We start from the raw sequence: 16,224 nt of genomic DNA on the forward strand, positions 1-16,224 counted from the left end.
AATAAAAATTATAATAATAAAAAATACAATATAATAAAATACCACTTTTTATATATATTTTGAAATAAGAGTAAGAAAATTTGGTTACATATCTATAAATAGGTTTTTTTTTGTTTCCCTGCCTTTAAGAACTTTTATAAATGAGTTCTTCTCTTTCTCTTCCTAAAACGTCGTGTTGATGACTTGTTATAAAATAAATGTGAAAATTAATAGAGAAGAAAAAAGAAAATAAAACGAAAGAATATATTAATAATGTTGTCATTCACAAACTACCGTAAATAATTATAACAGAGATGACATTAATATGGTAAAAGTACAAACATGGTAATAGTGTTCTTATCCATAAATTATCATAAATATTTATAACAATTAAAGATATGCATGATATAGCTAAAGTTGGAGAAAAAAATGTTATTAGGGTAAAAAAAGAGCAAATATAAACTGAATGACTAAGTTATAAATTATAAAATCATGTTTGATTTGATTAATGAGATAAAATATGATATGTACATTAAAATATTATATTCCATGAGATATTATATTTAATGAGATGCCCTATACTTGAATACAATATCTAAGTATTGTTCCTAATGAAATATGTTATGTTATGATTGTATCTAATTTATAAAAATAAGACAAATATAAAATAAAATGAAAAACATATTTATAAATAAAAATATTATATTTTTATAGTAAATATCAATACATACATACATTAATATTATTTTATGATATATTCTATATATTTTTTAGTTATTTGTTTGGATGACAAATTTAACTATTTCTTTAATTAAAGTTATTTTAAGCAATATAAAATATTTTAAAAATGGAGAAAATCAATGAAATGTATAAATTATTCCATTAAGATGAAATATAATAAGTGACGAAATAACCTAAATAATCATATCACTAAGATCCGATATATTATACAATCTCTTATCCTAATCCTAACTTATCTCTATCCAATCCCACATGAGATATTATATATATATATATATGTTTGGTAATAATTTATATTCCTAGGATTTTTTTTTCTTTTTTTAATATTGTAAAGTCCAAAAACCTTCTCATCATATGCTATATTAACTTAAATTTATATCAATCAATCCAATCATAGATGATTATAAGTTGTCTTGTTCCCAAAGAGCATATTGTCAATTATGTAAAAGGTGATAATATTGAATTAACTTTTCTGAGACCTACCAAAAAGATTTAGCACCACTCAGAAAATATTATTTTATTATTTTCTTACTTATAAATTTATAATTAAATTACCCTTTTAATTTTTATATCTTCCTTTTTTTTTCAAAGAAAAATAACGTTAAGAACCCTAATGGTCTATTTGGTAATGATTTTAGAAAATAATTTTAAAAATTATTCTATGATTTTTATAGAATAAAAGTTTATTTAAAAACCTAAAATGTTTTTAACCCATTTTTAATATTTTTAAATATGTTTTCATTTTTTTATATTTATTATTTTATTTTTATATAATTATTTCTCACAACAACTTCCATAAAACAAATGAAAATAACATAAAACAACTAAAAAATATTTTTTGAAAACATTTTATTTTTTGTTTTATAAAATAGATATTTGTTTTAAAAAACATTTCTTAATTTTTTTTCTGAAATTTCTTGATTTTAATAAAAAATAGAAAAAAATGAAAGAGAAAAAAAAAGAATATTACTGCTATTATTTTTTATTTTTTATTGTTTTCTTCCTGACTTATATATTTATTTCTTCACTGAATTTAAAACGTATGTTTTAAATCCTATTAAATAACTATTAAGTTTTTATTTAATAAATAATTAAGTTACTGCATGACAGCGTTACAGATTACAGCTCATAGGCGGTATTCCTGCATGGGTTACATTGTTTTTAAATAAAAAAAATAGAAAAAAAAAAGTGCTGAATAGAGAGAAACTTTTTATTAGCTTTCAATTAGAAATGGATTTTTCTAGTAAAATAAATTATTTTGTTTGGATATTATTATTTCATTAAGGCATAAAATAAAAAAATCTACTCCTCAAAAATAAATATATTATTTTAATATAATTAAAAATTTTAAAAAATAAAATTTAAAAAAAAATAAGAACTCGTTTGACCATAGTTTTTAAAAATTGTTTTTAAGTTAAAGAATAAACAACAATTTTTAAAAATAAGTTTAAAAAAATATGGTTACAACAACTCTTAATTATTATCTATTTCACTTTGTTTTTAAAAAATATTTTTCAAAAATAATGATAAGACAATGTTAAATTTTTTTTTATTTTTAAAAATGTAAAACTGTTTTTAAATCAGATGACTAAACAAGACCACTATGGGTATATTTAAAAGTTGTTTTAAAAAACAATTTATTATTTGTAAGAACAAAAATATATTTGATAATTAAAAATAATAAAATATGGACAATAAAAATACGGGAAAATAGATTTTACAAGGAATTTTTTTTATTCTTAAAAATAATTAAAAATTTAGTTATTTTTAAATGATTATTTTAAAAAATTATTACAATATATGACAAATGATTAAAAATAAAATAAAATAAAATAGATAGAAATTATTTTTAAAAAATATTTAAAGTAAAGAAAAACATTTCAAGTTTCAAATATAGTTTTGTAATTTTGTACTAATTTATCTTACAAATTAAGCAAAAAGAGGGCAAAATGAAATTCCACAAATCTTTGCATTCAATCAAATAGAAGGCTTTGAAAAAGGCAAGCAGCCTAACAAGAAAAAAAGGGACAAGACCACCCAACCAATGACCAAGGAGCCGGTGAATCTAATTAGCAATACTGTGAGATCGGATCTTTCTTCTCTTTCGCTTCAACAGAGATCTATCTCGTCTTCGATCTTTGTGAGAGGCCATCGGATCTCTGTCTCCTCCTCTCTCTACCAATCTCTGCTTCAACTCCAGGTCCGTTTTGGCACTCTTTTGCGCCTCTCTCTGGTTTCTGAGAAAGTAATTGAAATGTGAATTGTGAATTGTGAATGTGTTAATGAATGAATGAGCAGAATGGCGGTGTTTCGGTGGAGTTCTAAGATTCAACAAATTTTCTGGCCTTTTTTGGGGTAGTTGCTCTTTTTTGAGGATTTTGATAGGAGAATGCCTTGTCTGAGAGTTCCAATCACGAGAATTTTGGATTTTTTTTTTTCATGTTTTGTTTTTGTTTGTTTGTTATGCCTTTTTGGGGTTTTATAGAGAAGGATTACTTGCTTTTGTTTTGTTTTGCTTTGCTTTATTTTATTTTATCTTATTTTATTTATTTTGGTTTTTGGTGGCTGTTATTGTTGAATTCCATGCAGTGCACCTCGAATCAGTGTTGTAGCGATAGTCCTTTTGCTATGGAGTGAAAGGGTAAAGCCATTCCTGCATTGTTTTAGATGGAGAATTGCGTTTTGCATTTTGAATTAGGATTGACAGATTTTTATGTGCACTTAAGTTGTGTATATGGCACCCGTGGATTTAAAAGACCTCGTGAATTGCCTTGGGTTATGGGTGTGGTTTTGGCTGTATTGGCCACATCTTTTGGTGTAACAGGTTATTCTATACCTTGGGACCAAATTGGTTTTTGGGCTGTAAAAATTGAACAATTATACCTAAAGCTACTCCTGTAACCAGATCATCTTTTGTGGAGTTACTTTGCAGAAGTGCTAGTGTGGGACAATCCAATTTCACCCAACTTTACAGTTTAGACACTTTTATATTACCTCTTCTTACTGTATTAATGTGCTTCCACATGATACTGTGTTGTAGTGATAGGCATTGCTGAAAATCTTTGCTGGATTCTAAAAATTGATCAAATGTTTTAGATAGGTAGTTTTGGAGAATTGCATCTTGCATTATTATGATTGATATATCTTTTTTGATTCTTGCATTGATAGGTGTTGGTGGAAAACCCTGTATTGGATTCTAGAGTTTGTTCTAAGTTGATTCATGAATTGTAGGTGTAGGACATAAATTATTGTATACTTTAGGTTGTTTTTTTTTTTTTTCACCTTCAACTCAGAGAGTTTTAGTTACTGTAAAATTAACATTCTTTTTATTGGAGCAGGCATTGCTGGGGTCTCTGGATTTGTTGAATGCAGTGGGTGGAGTTTGGAGTGATTTTGGGTGCTAGACTTCTCCAATGCACCTAGTAATGTGATGTGGATTTTGGAATTTAATATAATAAGAATAAGATTGTGAAGTATTTTCTGGGTTCTTTTTGCTTATATTGCTCAGGCTATTGTCTGATTTGATGGGTAGATTGGGGTTCGGATGGCTCTAACTAAGAGCAGGGAAGGAGATGGTAGAAAGTGATTTAGAAATAGAAGAAGTTTCATACAAGGGGATTAACTATACTCAGACTGGAAACCAAGGGCCAGTTCTGCGCAGGGAGCCCTCATTCTCACGCTGGTGTGATGAAGATGGGATAATTTGTTCAGGTTGTCAATTAGACAATGCAGAAGCAGGTTCAGAAGACTCTGATTTTGAATTGCCTTTGCTTCAACAGGGTGAACTAGAAAATAGTGTTTCAGACAAGGAGAGGTACCAATATAGTAAGTTTGAGAAGAGAACTATGCAATTGAATGGTGGTAACACAATGGATGGTTCTTCTATTCATGTTAGGGGAAATGGAAATGAGAAGTATGTGCCCTTTGATATTGAAGATAAACCTGAAAGAGAGATAGACTTCTCAAATATTGGTGTGGATGGCTCAAATTCTAACGGAAACCATGAAATGTCGTCGCCAAATTCCAATAACTCTATTGATGTTGTTAGTTTGCTGAAGACATTGTTTTTTATTCTTGTTTGGTATACTTTCAGCACAATCTTGACACTGTAAGTTCTTTCTTAATCAATCATTGGCTAAATATTTCAGTTCGTTTAAATTTGCTTTCCTCTGCAGTTCTATCGGAAACGTTGCTTATTTTTATAATGTTTTTGTTGGATAGGTACAATAAAACACTGCTAGGAGATGATTTGGGAAGGTTCCCTGCTCCTTTATTGATGAATACTGTGCACTTTCTAATGCAAGCAATTTTATCAAAAGCCATCACATGCTTTTGGTCTCAAAGATTTCAACCTAGCGTGACTATGTCTTGGAGAGACTACTTTGTGAGGGGTAGCAACAAATTCTTTCATTCATTCTTGATAAAATGCCATATAAATTTTTTTTATTGCTTTACTCCATTTGGTATTTGCTAGTTGCTTTGTAATTATTTAATAGATTCTTGTCAACCATATTGGTTCTTGTTTCTGTTGGTTTCCAAAATGGGTTATTTTGGGATTTCCATATCTTTTGCAATCTTTGTTAAAATAGCTTCAAAAAGTTAATGGGAAGAATTGTGTGTTGAAAACCTTCTATTGCACAGTTAGAGAGTAAAAAGATTGAGATTTTGTTTTGAATTGGAAGATATATTCCTTCATGGGCAAGAGTGCTGCTATTTATATATAGTTACATGAGCGAAATAGCTTTATGATTAAATACTTTTACAATGAAGTATATATATATTATTTATATGTTCCTCCATAAATAGTGAACCAGAAAAAGAAAAAAAATAAACTTAAATAGTTTCTGGACAAAGGGGTAGTTTATCTTGCATGTTTTGTTAATGGAAGATTGGATTGGATTAGAACTGGTGTGGCTCATTTGGTTTGAGTACCTTATCAAGTTTCATCCTGAAATTACTGACTGGAATGGGGCACAGTTTGAATCTACTTATGTTAATATGTGGCAAAACTACCTTTTCCACTTTTTATTTTTATCTTTTTAATTATAATTATTTTTATTTTATTGCTTCTCATCTTGAAGGAAGTATTGGTAGCCTTCTTCAGTGCTCAAACTCTCCATATGTGCTATGAGAAAGGCTTTCTAATAGGACCACATTGGGATTTGTAGCTTTGTGGAATAATAATGTTGAAGTTCTTCTCTGCCTATTTACTTCATGTCTATCCTCCACTTACCAAGGTCGGTGAGATTGGGTTTGGAGTAGATTTAGAGGGATTTTCTATGGGGCTCTTGAGCGAAAACCTCATTTGGTAAGGTGGGCGACCGTTTGTTCAGATAAAAGAAAAGGGGATTTAGGGGTTAAGAGTCTTGCTATTCTTAATAAGGCTCTCCTTGGCAAATGGAGCTGGCGTTTTGCGAATGAGAGAGAGGCCTTTTGGAATAAAGTAATAAGGGGGAAGTATGGGGAGGAACGAGGTGGTTGGTGTTCTTGCGATGTAAGGGAGGGGTATGGTGTAGGGTTGTGGAAAGCAATTAGGAAGCTTTGACACCTCGTTAGTAGTAGACTTTCTTTTGTGGTGGGTAATGGGTAGAGGGTGAGTTTTTGGAGGGATAAGTTGTGTGGGGACATGCCTTTGTGTGATTCCTTCCCCTCTTTATTTGCTTTAGTTGTTTTTAAAGAAGCTTAGGTGAAGGATGTTTGGAATGTCTTAGAAGGTGGGAGGAGTTGGAGTCCTCGTTTTACTAGACCTTTCAATCATTGAGAGGTGGATGAGGTGGAGAACCTTTTGTTATGGTTGGGTGGGAAGAGAGTGAATATGGATGAGGAGGATAGGGTGCTGTGGACGCCAATGAAGATTGGTAAATCCTCTGTAAAGTCTCTCTATAAAGCCGTAGAGCTGGAATCTTCAGTTTACTTCCCAATGAAGATCATTTGGAATTCCTGGGTGCAACCAAAAGTATGCTTCTTTGCTTGGGAGGCCTCATGGGGAAAAGCTTTAACTTTGGACCAAATCCAGAAGAGGGGTTGGGCTTTACCAAATAGGTGTTATCTTTGTCATTCAAATGAGGAATCCATAGATCACTTGCTTCTCCATTGTGTGAAGACAAGGGCTTTGTGGGAGGTGTTCTTTTCTCTTTTTGGAGTTTTGTGGGTGTTTCCTTCTTCGGTTAAGGAAACCCTCTTGAGTTGGAATGGGTTTTTCGTGGGTAAGAAGCGTAAGAAAGTTTGGAGAGTGGGCCCCTTGTGCATTTTTTGGACAGTTTGGAAGGTAAGAAATAAAATTGCCTTTGAAGACGACGTGTTATCCATCCAAAGGCTAAAAGGTTCTTTTGTATACTTATTATGGTAGGCGACTAAGTTGTTTATAGAAAATGGTCCTTTGATGTTAATAGATTTCATTGATTGGGTGGGCTCTCTTTGAGGGAGGGGTTGTCTCTTGTATATCTTTTTGGACAATTTTCTGTTTCAGTTGCAAGGGGGTGAGTGTATCTTCTTGTATATCATGGGCTGCTATTTTAGCGCCTCTTTTTAATACAATTACTCTTCTTTACTTATAAAAAAAAAAATAAAAAAATAAAAAATGTTGAAGGTCTTCTCTGTGGATAAACTATGTTCAATGATTCCAATGTTGTTCTTAGTTAAAGATGATTATCATGGTTGAGAAACAGGGAGTTGTTTTGAATAGGTGAAACAATGCACTCAGAAGATTCCATTACTCTTTCTTGTTGGCTGAAAATATTGCATCTGACACTGATTTTAGATGGAATGACTAAAAAATCAATCATTATTACTTGTATATTTACACCTCTTTTGAAGTGTATATTCAGAAAGAGGTTTTAAAAGGTGATAATAGAGAGGATGAATTATCCCATTGTGTTTTGAGTTAAATGGGAAATGTTATAGACTGCATGCATGTCAAGTTTGAGAGAGATCTTTTGTACAAGGATGATGTTTTCTTGATAAAATATATCTTCTGATAAATATTTCATTGTTCATTTCATATTAAGTGCATAATATTTTGACCTCGTTTATTATCACATAATTTCCTTTGGCAGATTTCAATGTTCTCTTAATATTGGCCTTCCATTCTTCTTAGATTTTGGTTCTGAATCTCTCTAGCACTTGTTTTATTGACTTTTCTAACAACTACTGATACAGATGGACTTTGCCTTTCACAGTTGTACCAACAGCTCTTGGAACAGCATTGGATATTAACTTGAGCAATGCATCCCTTGTTTTCATCTCTGTTACATTTGCAACTATGGTTGGTTATCCTTATCTACTTCTTTTATTCTTTATTTTTCTGCTTTGTAACTTATTTTGAGGTCTTAGTGGAAGGTGAAATTATAGTTTGTCCCTTGTGGTTTTATTGTATGGTTGTATGAATCCTCCTTTAACTTGAATCATGTTCTTGCTTTTGCAGTGTAAATCTGCTTCTCCCATATTTCTCCTTATATTTGCTTTTGCATTCAGGTGAGTCTCTTGTCAGATTAGCTTCTTATTAAATTTTACTTCATTCAATGTAGTTGCATTTTAAGTGTCTTTGTGCAATCATGCTATTGATTTTGAGTTATTACCCACAGATAAATCATCATTTTCATTACCGTTTCAATTTCTTGAAATCTATTTTTGAGCAATTTAAATCTAATTTGTGTTTGGGAATTTTCAACATTGAATGATGACATATTATTTCAAAATGTTCAAACAACAGGCTGAGGCCTATCTATAGATGCAAACCAAGTATGTCTAATTATCGACCATTGGCTTACTTTCGTGTTATCATCTACTTTAATTACTGTTAATATATCTTATTTGCATTTAATTATGAATATGAATCTTTCTTTTTTGATAGGCAAACTAGAAATATGTTGATTTAAAGCTCATTCCAAAAATGGGGAAACAACCCTAATCTACAGGAAGTGTACAAGATGACTCAAAAGCTAAAGAAGCAAAAAAAAAAAAAAAAAAAAAAAAAAAAAAAAAAAAAAAAAAAACACGACTGGCATAAGAACAACATAGCACCTTCCCAGTTGTTGCATTAACCTGGTCTGAGGTATTTGACAACTGCACTGACCTTTCCTCTTTGTGACAAAAAAAGGGATCTTACCTATCAGACTTTGTTTCTTAAAGGCAGTTAACCATGATGTAAAATGTCAAAGTTACTCTTTCGCTAAATCAAGGGTAAACAACACCATTTTGCCACTTCACCTTCTTTTTTTTCCTTATTTTTTCCCCATCTTTATCTTCTTCCTCCATCACATCTCTTACAAAATCTTAATCCCATCATTTTTTTTTTTAAATCAAGTTGGAAAAATAAAAAAATGAAACAAAATAAATTGAATTCAATATTCACAACTATTAGCAGCTATTGTGCTGCAGAGGTTTCAAGTACAAAAAAGAAAAAAATTAAGGAAAAAAAAAAATAGCACAATGGGTTCTGCTTATAATTGATAACACATGCTGCAGCAACAAATCATGGAAAATGCCCAACAGGGAAAAGTTAAAAAACAGACTGGGAAAAAAACAAGAGAAGCCCAACATAGAAATAGCATACGAGAGGTAGCGTATTGAGCTTCAAGCATAATCATGGAACATGGCCAAGGAGAAAAATTAAAAACAGATTGAAAAAAAAATGAAGAACAAGATAAGCCCATCACAAAAAAATGAGAAATGTATTGAAGAAATTAAGAAATAAAAAATTTAATTAAACCCAAACCCAATTTGCACTAAGGGTAATATAGGTATTTTTCAAAATTTTGGCTGTATTAGCAGTGAGATTAGCAACGAAATGGTACATTGATGGCTAATTAATGGCATATGACAGTCTTCTTGTTTGACTAAAATCTGAAGGAGGCTAATTTTCTTTCTTTCTTTCTTTCTTTTTTTTTTTCCTAATCTACTTTTCTTTTGAAATAGAGGAAAAGTTTGTGTAATTAGACCTAACCTCCTTGGGGTGGGGGGTGGTTGCTTTCATTTATAATTTTTGAATACAGGGAATTACTATGGTTTTAGACTTTATCCTCAAGAAAGGTATATCTGATTAGACCCATTCTCAGGGGAAGTCAGTAAAAAATTCCCCTAGATAAATTACCCCTTGACCATACAAACAGAGATTTAATGTTGGTTACAGCCAAATTAGAAAACTTCAGCCCATAAAAAACCTTTGATTAAACTCTTCCCAAGGCATCAAACAAACATAAAGGGACTATTCTTCATTCCTTCTTGTGGTCCTTAGCACAGAATTATCATTTGACCTCTGTGCAATGTGCCTTTAACAGGATGAGGCAGAATCCGACACCCTGAACTAGGACCAAAAAAAAAGAAAAAAAAAAGCAAACAAAGATCTCAAACTGCATGCTCAACCAGAGTGTATGATAATGTGGTTAGTTAACTCCTTTTGTTTGCACAAGTAACACCAATTGACAAGAGTCTAGGCAGGGCTTACAAGTTGATTGATTGTAAGAATCTTCCCTGGAACTGACAGATTGGTAGGAATGCTTGTTTGTGTTAGCCATGAAGGCGCTTAGCTGCCTCCTACAGAGGGCTTGGGAGGGTGGCTTTCTGTCAGGCTTCAAGGTGAATGGTAGAGTTGGAGAGGGTTTGAAGGTTTGTCATTTGTTGTTCACCGATGACACTTTGATGTTTTGTGAGGCTTCTAATGCCCATTTGACCAACTTAAGTTGGTTACTCATGTGGTTTGAGGCCATTTCGAGATTAATCTAACCAAAAGTGAGTTCATTTCGATTAGAAGGGTGGAGAACTGGGAGGAGTTGACCGTTGTGTTAGGCTGCAGAGTGGGTGTGCTCCTAATCTCTTAGTTGGGCCTTCCTCTAGGTTCCCCTCATAATTCTTTGGCTGCTTGGGATGGAGTGGAAGAAAGGTTCGGTAAAAGATTGGTAATGTGGAAACAACAGTATATTTTCAAAGGGGGGATGCTAACTCTGATTAGGAATACTCTTTGTAGCTTGCTAATCTACACTATGCCTTTGTTCTGGATGCTGAGGATGGTGAGGTTAAGGTTAAAGAGAATTCAGCAGGACTTTAGAAATTCAGCGGGACTTTCTTTGGGGAGGAGGGATGTTAGAGAGAAAACATCATCTAGTGAAGTGGGCCACTTTTTGTTTAGTTAAGAGGAAAGGGGGCCTAGGCCTAGGAGTTTGACGTCTTTCTTCGCATAATAAGGCCTTTTTGTATAAGTGGAATTGACGCTTTGCAACAGAAAGGAAGGTGTTTTGGAGACGAATTGTAAGCGGTAAGTATGGGGAAGTTGAAGGAGGTTGGTGTCTAAGGAAGCGAGTGATGGTTATGGTTTTGGGTGATGAAAAACCATAAGAAATTTGTGGGAGACGATTACTTGTAGAATTTCCTTCTTAGTGAGTAATGGGAGCAGGGTAAAGTTTTGGAAGGATAAATGGTGCGGTGATGAACCTTTGAGTGTTTCTTTTCTTTCATTATTTGCCTTAGCTATGTCCAAGGAGGCTTGAGTGGTAGACTTATGGTCTCACTCTAATGGAAGAGGCGTGTGGACTCCTGGATTCTCTTGGCATTTAATGATTGGGAAATTGAGAGTGTGGAGCGCTTCTTGGCAAGGCTACTTGTTAAGGTGGTAGTTGAGGAAGGAGAGGACTTGGTGTGCTGGTTGGAAGCAAAAAGAGGAACTTTCTTTATTAGGTCCCTTTACTCTAACCTGGAGGTGGGGAGATCTGAGCCGTTCCCATATGGTATTGTGTGGAATGCTTGGGTTCCACCTAAGGTGAGCCTTTTCACTTGGGAGATGACTTGGGGAAAAACTTTGACTCTTGATCAGTTACAATGGAAAGGTTAGTCTTTGGCCAATAGATGTTTGTAACACTCATGAGGAGTCAATTGACCACATCCTTTTGCATTGTAGCAAGTTGAGGGTGTTGTAACAACTTTTGTTTTCTCTTTTTGGTATTTCATGGGTGATTCACTCTTCTGTGAGAGACGTTCTATTAGCTTGACATGACTCTTTTGTGGGGAGGAAGCGGAAAAGGTTAGGAGAGCTGCTCCTTTATGCCTTTTTTTTTTTGGATAATTTGGAAGGAGAGAAATGGAAGATCATTTGAGAATGAGGAGCTCTCTAATCATGGAATGAAAGTCCTATTTTTATGTAGATTGTTTTCTTGGTCCAATCTGTTTATAGGCAACAAATTGATGTCCTTATTTGATTTTATTGATTGGTTTGGTTCGGTTTGAGTGAGGGAGTATTTTTTGTTTTTCCAACATTTTTTGGTGCTTTTCAATACAATTGCTTCTTATCTATCAAAAAAAGAAAAAAAAAAAGAAAAAAAGATTGGTATGAATACTTAAGAGAAACAACCATTCTTAGAGACCTTTCACACTTGTCTTTCTTCAAAACTACCAAATAAAGGTAAATAAGGTGTAAAAGCGACTTCACAAACTTAATTTCCAATGGTGGACGCTGGTGTCCTATGAGTTAGCTGCCTACTCTAATAATCAACCACCCTTGCATTTTTGTAAGATGCTATGTTGAGCAAGTCTAGGGAACAAATTTTCAACAAAGAATCCCTAGCCCAAACAATGCTGAAACCTGATTAAGTCCATTGCCTATAGAAATACTCAGTCTTGGTTGAAAGAAAACTAAAGCTGTTTTAATAGCTTTCCTACGAACTAACTTGCGATCCTTCCTATATGCCCTAGAACATCATCACCTGTATATCCTGCAGAACTCATTGAATGTAACTCTTCTGCACAAATTAATGCTCAATGGAAAATCTCCTCAGCCATTCACCAAATAAAGCCTTCTTGGGCACCAAAAGACTTATAATATCCTACTCACTTGTATCCTTAAAAGAAAAAAAATAGGCCTACTTCACCTAATGCAGTTTACTTCCTAGTTGCCCATCATACCTCCTAACAGGAAATCATTCTGGACTTTTTCAAGCTTAATCCCCACCATTGAGAAAATAAAGAAAGAGGGCAGAAGATATATCTTCAAAATGTGCTTCACTTGCAGAGTCACAATGGAGGACATAAGGTACACTAGGAAGCTAATGAGGGTACTTCAAATCATAGTTTTAAAAGGTTTGAGGTGCACCTAAGACATAAAAATTTCCTACAACTTAGGTGCAAGGCGCAACACGAGGTGTACGCCTAAGTGAAGTGAAATGCGACTTAGGATGCATATCAATTTTATAGAATATGATTCAAAATCTAATCCAATCGATAAATAATTCAAGATGTCAAACATTTAAAAGAAGCATTCAATAAAAAAATAATGAACTTATATAAGTTTCAAATGTAATTAGAAATTTCAAGAATAAAAGTGTTAAAAAAGGAAGAATAAAGTAGACAAGGTGCAACTCTTCAATAAGACACATGTCTTGGCAAGTGAGGTGTTATAACTAGGGAGTGGTCGTGCTTTTAGCGCGCATTTTAAAACTATGCTTTAAATAAACATGTCACGTTGGTGGTTGGCAACTTTGCCTTCCTACAACCAAACGGCTACATCAAATTACATTCACCACATAACCTACTAGAATAAGGCCACTTTCCTCTATTGACTTTATATCTAGAGCTACAACAAAACATAAAGGAATCCACGTTCGAATACCTTGTCACTAATTGACTCATAAAATAGAAGATAATCGCGAGGAAAAAAAGAAGACAATCTGATAAGGAGAGAGGTTCCCTTTGCCTCAAACCTTTGTAGGTCTAAAATAAACTTCTATAAATAACGAACATGGATGCTATACACCAAGATCTATGGGCCATATACAAAGGGCATCAAAAACCCAAAAGAGAGAGGACACCCAAAACCAACCACTCCCTTCCTCACCAAGAACCCACCTAATCTACAAAATCGATAGGAGGCATTGAGCCTACTTCAGTGTACATGCTATCCCATGACATAAGATTATTAAGGGATGAGTGTTTTAGTGCTTGAACTGATTGCTCCTTACTTTCAAACACTCTTTGGTTTCTTTCCTTCCAAATTGTCCAAAAAATACCAAGGGGAGCCGCTCTTCAAATTTTCTTATGGTTCCTTCTCACAAAAGAACCATGCCATTGTTATATAATGTTACTTACCGAACAAGGAAGGACCTAAGCAACGCTAAACAAAGAGGGCAAAAGCTGCCAAAGAAATCTCTTTATGGGACAATGAATGAGAGTGTGATCTATTGATTCCTTTTCGCATTTGCAAAGAATACATCTATTTGCCAATGCCCACACTCTCTTCTAATTCTGATCCATGGTTCAGACTTTGCCCTAGTTAGCTTCCCAAGCAAAAAAACTCTCTTTTGAAGGGACTTAAGAATTCCAAATGATGGCCATGGGGAAGGGAATTGCATTCCTTAGCTCCATAATGAAATAACAAGATTTGACAGAGAAGAACCTATTCCTAGAACCCATGAATAACAAGATTTGATAGAGAAGACCCCATTCATAGAACCCATCCTAACCACTCTATCCTTCATATCCCTTTTCATGGGCTTCCCTTAAAACTTTGAAAAAATAAATTGTTTTGATAATCTAGCTCCCAATTATTCTTGTGTCTAATGAAATAAGGATTCAAATGTGCCCTTTCACCCATATATTCTCAAACATTCACCACCTAAGTCTCTTTTGACGAAGTTAAGAGTTAAGACATAAAAATAGCTAAGGGTTCATCCCCGCATCACTTATTCTTCCAAATTTCACCCTCCTTGTATCTCCCACCTTAAAGGATACTCCATTGCTAGCTAGTTCCCAACCCTTCCTGATGGTTTTCCAACCCCAACCTCATACCCTTCCCTTACTTTATAAGAATACTACCTTGAATGACCTTTTTCCAAAAAGCCTCACTCTTTGATCCATATCTCCAACTCCATTTTCCTAGAAGGGGGTTATTAAGGAAGGAAAGATTCTTTATTCTTAGCCCCTCTTCCTTTTTACCCTGCAAACAATCAACCATTCAACCAGATGAAACTTTTTTTCTAAAGCCCCTCCTCCCCAAAGGAAGTCTACTTGAATCTTCTCAATCAATCTAACCTTTTTGGTCATGCTAAATAATGACACGGACTATATAAGGCATATTGGACAAAGTACTTCGAATTAGAAAAAATAGTTTTTTTACATATGTGGTAAACATAATGAAGGATGAGTAATCCTTCCAACATGTACTATTGCTATTGAAAAGGTAGAAAAGTATGCTATTCTGTAGAAATCAAACTATCTGCATAGATTATAGGCTGAAAAATACTGTACACACTAAAACTGCTCTATAAATAGGGAGTAAAAGAGTTTCCAACAAAAGAAACTAGTTGCTTTGATTAGCTAAGCTAGGAACTGAGAGAAGGGGTATCCCACCTCATTAGCAATATCTATAATATTGCCAAGCCAACCATCAAACTTCTATGAGCCTCTCTTCCTGTTAGACACCTGGGAAATAACGCAGAAGCAGACTAGCGTTGATTAACCAACATAGCAAATCCAAGTGTGGAGATGCATTTGGTCTACCCAATTGGTTTCTATACAAAGCCTGTTCTCTGCTCAAAACCAAGACTGAAATACTAATTAACATGATTGTAGGCCTTCTTCATTTTGTAGTTAATGGCTTTATTAGCAAAAAAAAAAAAAAAAAAAAGACACCACCCAAAATCCGCCTCTCCTCCACCATAAAGGTATTTTATGAATGAGATGCCACTTTCATAACCTCTATTTTCATATTATTTGTTATCTACAGCTTACTTTGGTGCTAATTGTATACAACATGTGTACCTTGCTATGCCCTTTTCAGGTGCTTTCTTTATACATATTTCTTCTTGTTTGCCTATAAAAAAGGAAAAGTTATCCTCAAATGTAAGTTTCTTGAATTATACTTGCCTTTCTTGTTTTGATGGAAAATTTTTATTTGAAAGGTTGGAATCTCCCAGCATTAAACTTCTAGGTATTATGATGATTATCTCCATTGGAATTTTATTAACAGGTATGTATGGTCTACACTTAATTGATTTTATATGAATTCATTACTTTTTCCATCTACCATTTGGATATGTCATTGATAATATATATATTTTTTTGATAAGTAAAGGATATGCATTAAAAAGGCAAAACGCCACAAAGTATACAGGGAGTATACAAGGTAGCTAAGGCCTAAAAAAAAAAAGACAAAAAGAATCACCTCCCCTTAGGTGGATGCTATCCACTCCAGGAAGCCTATAAGGGAGAACGCTTCCTCACCTACATACAATTTGGCCCAACTCCACAAATTACAGACAAAAAAATTCTTTAACTTCTGAACGTTCAACACCCCCCCCCTAAAAGCTAATCTATTCCTCTCCTTCCACACAGTCCAAAAAATACACAACGGAATGGCGTCCTAGATCTTTTTCCTTTTCTTTCCCACGAACGAGCCCCTCCAGCTAGCTAAAACCTCCTTTACAATTTCTGGAAAAACCCATTTCACATCAACTAAACCAAAAACAATATCCCATAAAGCTCTAACCACTGTACAATGTATAAGGATATGATTTACACTTT

The 16,224-nt window shown here is 33.5% G+C and overlaps 1 protein-coding gene across 3 annotated transcripts in view; it reads left to right on the forward strand.

The window, feature by feature from the left end:
• The first annotated feature begins 2,684 nt into the window (after positions 1 to 2,684).
• LOC100260833 (probable sugar phosphate/phosphate translocator At1g06470) overlaps positions 2,685 to 16,224 on the forward strand; it is a 31,578-nt gene continuing 18,038 nt past the window's right edge. For all 3 annotated transcript variants that reach the window (XM_002277956.5, XM_010658774.3, XM_010658773.3), the window contains exons 1-6: positions 2,685 to 2,920; positions 4,059 to 4,828; positions 4,942 to 5,111; positions 7,899 to 7,984; positions 8,144 to 8,193; positions 15,603 to 15,670. In XM_002277956.5, the coding sequence (XP_002277992.2) occupies positions 4,293 to 4,828; positions 4,942 to 5,111; positions 7,899 to 7,984; positions 8,144 to 8,193; positions 15,603 to 15,670 (910 nt within the window). In that variant the 5' untranslated portion in view covers positions 2,685 to 2,920; positions 4,059 to 4,292. The remainder of the gene's footprint in view (positions 2,921 to 4,058; positions 4,829 to 4,941; positions 5,112 to 7,898; positions 7,985 to 8,143; positions 8,194 to 15,602; positions 15,671 to 16,224) is intronic.

Source organism: Vitis vinifera, chromosome 12, assembly GCF_030704535.1.
Source record: "Vitis vinifera cultivar Pinot Noir 40024 chromosome 12, ASM3070453v1".
Classification (NCBI taxonomy): Eukaryota; Viridiplantae; Streptophyta; class Magnoliopsida; order Vitales; family Vitaceae; genus Vitis; species Vitis vinifera.